General features: G+C 49.0%; 2 protein-coding genes across 2 annotated transcripts in view; one reads left to right on the top strand and one right to left on the bottom strand.

Moving 5' to 3' along the window:
- Positions 1-1,449, bottom strand: part of LOC106817699 — a 6,150-nt gene extending 4,701 nt beyond the window's left edge. The window contains exons 1-2 of the mRNA XM_014822393.1: positions 1,439-1,449; positions 548-1,115 (exon numbers count right to left, since the gene is read on the bottom strand). Of these exons, the coding sequence (XP_014677879.1) occupies positions 548-1,115; positions 1,439-1,449 (579 nt within the window). The remainder of the gene's footprint in view (positions 1-547; positions 1,116-1,438) is intronic.
- Positions 1,450-1,513: 64 nt separating this feature from the next.
- The window catches only part of LOC106817698 (metastasis-associated protein MTA3-like), a gene marked incomplete in the record, with an annotated part of 14,246 nt that continues 13,215 nt past the window's right edge, over positions 1,514-2,544 (top strand). Inside the window, 1 exon segment of the mRNA XM_014822392.1 lies at positions 1,514-1,639.

Below are 2,544 nucleotides of genomic sequence, written 5' to 3'. Positions count from 1 at the left end.
TTCCCCTTTACCTGAGGCACACCCTCCCCTTTCCCTGAGGCACACCCTCCCCTTTACCTGAGGCACCCTCTCCCCTTTACCTGAGGCACACCCTCCTTTCCCTGAGGCACACCCTCCCCTTTACCTGAGGCACCCTCTCCCCTTTACCTGAGGCACACCCTCCTTTCCCTGAGGCACACCCTCCCCTTTACCTGAGGCACCCTCTCCCCTTTACCTGAGGCACACCCTCCTTTCCCTGAGGCACACCCTCCCCTTTACCTGAGGCACCCTCTCCCCTTTACCTGAGGCACACCCTCCTTTCCCTGAGGCACACCCTCCCCTTTACCTGAGGCACCCTCTCCCCTTTACCTGAGGCACACCCTCCTTCACCTGAGGCACCCTCCCCTTTACCTGAGGCACCCTCTCCCCTTTACCTGAGGCACCCCCTCCTTTACCTGAGGCACCCTCCCCTTTACCTGAGGCACACTCTCCCCTTTACCTGAGACACCCTCTCCCCTTTACCTGAGGCACCCTCTCCCCTTTACCTGAGACACCCTCTCCCCTTTACCTGAGGCACTCTCTCCAAGTCAGACACGAGGCTGAAAAGATGGGGTTGGCTAAGGCTAAGCACGACTGACTTGTCCACCAGGGGCGTCCGATCCTCCGGCGCTTCCACCTGCCACAGTGCCGCGATGATCGCCACGACAACCGCCGCAACCACGGCGACCCTGCGACCGACTCGCGACGGCGGGACGGGTTCCGATTCCGTCCGACTTTCTTCCGGTTCCGTTTGGCTCGCTTGCGGGGACGTAGCGCTCGATTCCGGGTTTGTTCCGATTTCTTCCGGTTTCGTCTCGCTCGGTTCGGCCTCCGCTCGATCAGTTTCCGGTTCCGGTGGGATTATGTCACGGGTCGTCAAACTATCGTCGGATTCCAGCAAACTTTCTTCCGGTTCGGTGAGCTTTATTTCCGGGGTCACCGGTCGTACTCCGGGCTCCAGCAGGATTTCCTCCGGTTCCGTGAGCTTTATTTCCGGCGTCACCGGCCTCGCTTCCGACTCCGTCTGCAGGGTCGCTTCCAGTTTTGTTTCTCCTTCATCGAGGTTTGCTTGGCAATCCCCAGCTGCTGTTACGTTTCTGTAGCGATTCATCACAGAACGTTGAGGTATCGATCAACAGAGTACATAAACTACAGTGCTTGTCATTATGATAAAAAATTTACGATGTAGAAAACAGCAGACGAACTGTTTTCTTCTCTTTTCGAATTATTATCGTGACGTGTACATCATGAGTGATAAAAGAAATATTACAGGGTATCTACGGAAAGTTGAATCGATTAAACAGTTTCAGCTTAACCTAACAATAACTAAGATTAAAACTACACTCTAATAATTAGTTTTCACTCAAAATCGGCCATAAATCTCGCTCGTAAGAATTTTCCACAAGAAATCAATACTCACTCGTCGGCCATCGCTGTATACAAATCCCATAAAGCACAGCGTGCTGAACAAGAGAACAGTGACGTGTGGCGTACACATGCTCACTTGTCCGCAGAAGGAACAAAGCGCACCGGAATAAATGCGTTTATATTCTCCTTTGCTAATTGATAAAATTAACGCGTCTTGTATCCGATCGCCGCTGCTAACCGTGATGGAGTGAAGGTAAATATCTCTGTTCGTTCGTAACACATCGCCTCAACGCCCCTGTCAACGTTTTTACTCTTTTTCTGAGGTAGGCCTAGTTTTTATTCTAGTCCGCTTGGCGCGTTGTTGCTGATGCCGGTGCCAGTGAACCGGATGTCAGTAGTGACACTAGTAGAACTAGAAGTATGCAGCCGGTGCCAAACGCAGGGTCGTGGAGGGAGAGACTGCTACCGATAAAAAGCAGTTGTTTTTAATCACCAAAACGCTCGTAGTTATCGAATACGGCCCGTGTGTTAGTTACGGGGTGTGTTGGTGCATTTTCGAGGTCCCCTTCGCTATAACAACAACTCAAATACAAGACTTCGGTGAGTTGAATTATTTCTCAAACAAACAATCCACAACCTTGAGACGTATCGATTTTTTTCAAATGTAGTCCATTGTGACTGCATACGTTGCAATACAACGTATGCTTTTTTTCGATATTTCGATAACTACGGTACATTACTTGTTTTATGTAGCATTTTATTTATGATTATATGCATTATATGTAAATTTATGAAGCAGCATTTGTTGACCCGAATATACATTTATATGTAAATACAGGGTTCTTCCCAGGTATATCAGAAGGCATGTCGGGCAATTCATCCCCAACACACTAGTTATACTACAATTCCAATCGCTAATTGGAATCAATCACATGTTTTGTAAGCGTAAAACCCAATACAGAAGTACTGCAGTATCACATACAGTATTTCAAGTAGGACAGATCAGTGTACTCTCGATTCAGAGATGCGTATGTCAAGCTGTGTAAACACAGGATCACTGTATTGTGCACAATCCTTGTTTGGGACCCCCGGTACGTACAGTTCGCACGCGTGCTAAACTAGAGTATTTGAGAATACCAAAACAGGGTTCTCCCCAGG

The sequence above is a fragment of the Priapulus caudatus genome, unplaced genomic scaffold (assembly GCF_000485595.1).
Source record: "Priapulus caudatus unplaced genomic scaffold, Priapulus_caudatus-5.0.1 Scaffold1832, whole genome shotgun sequence".
Lineage (NCBI taxonomy): Eukaryota > Metazoa > Priapulida > Priapulimorpha > Priapulimorphida > Priapulidae > Priapulus > Priapulus caudatus.
Note: the sequence above shows the minus strand (reverse complement) of the source record. Positions and strands in the feature narration are given on the sequence as shown.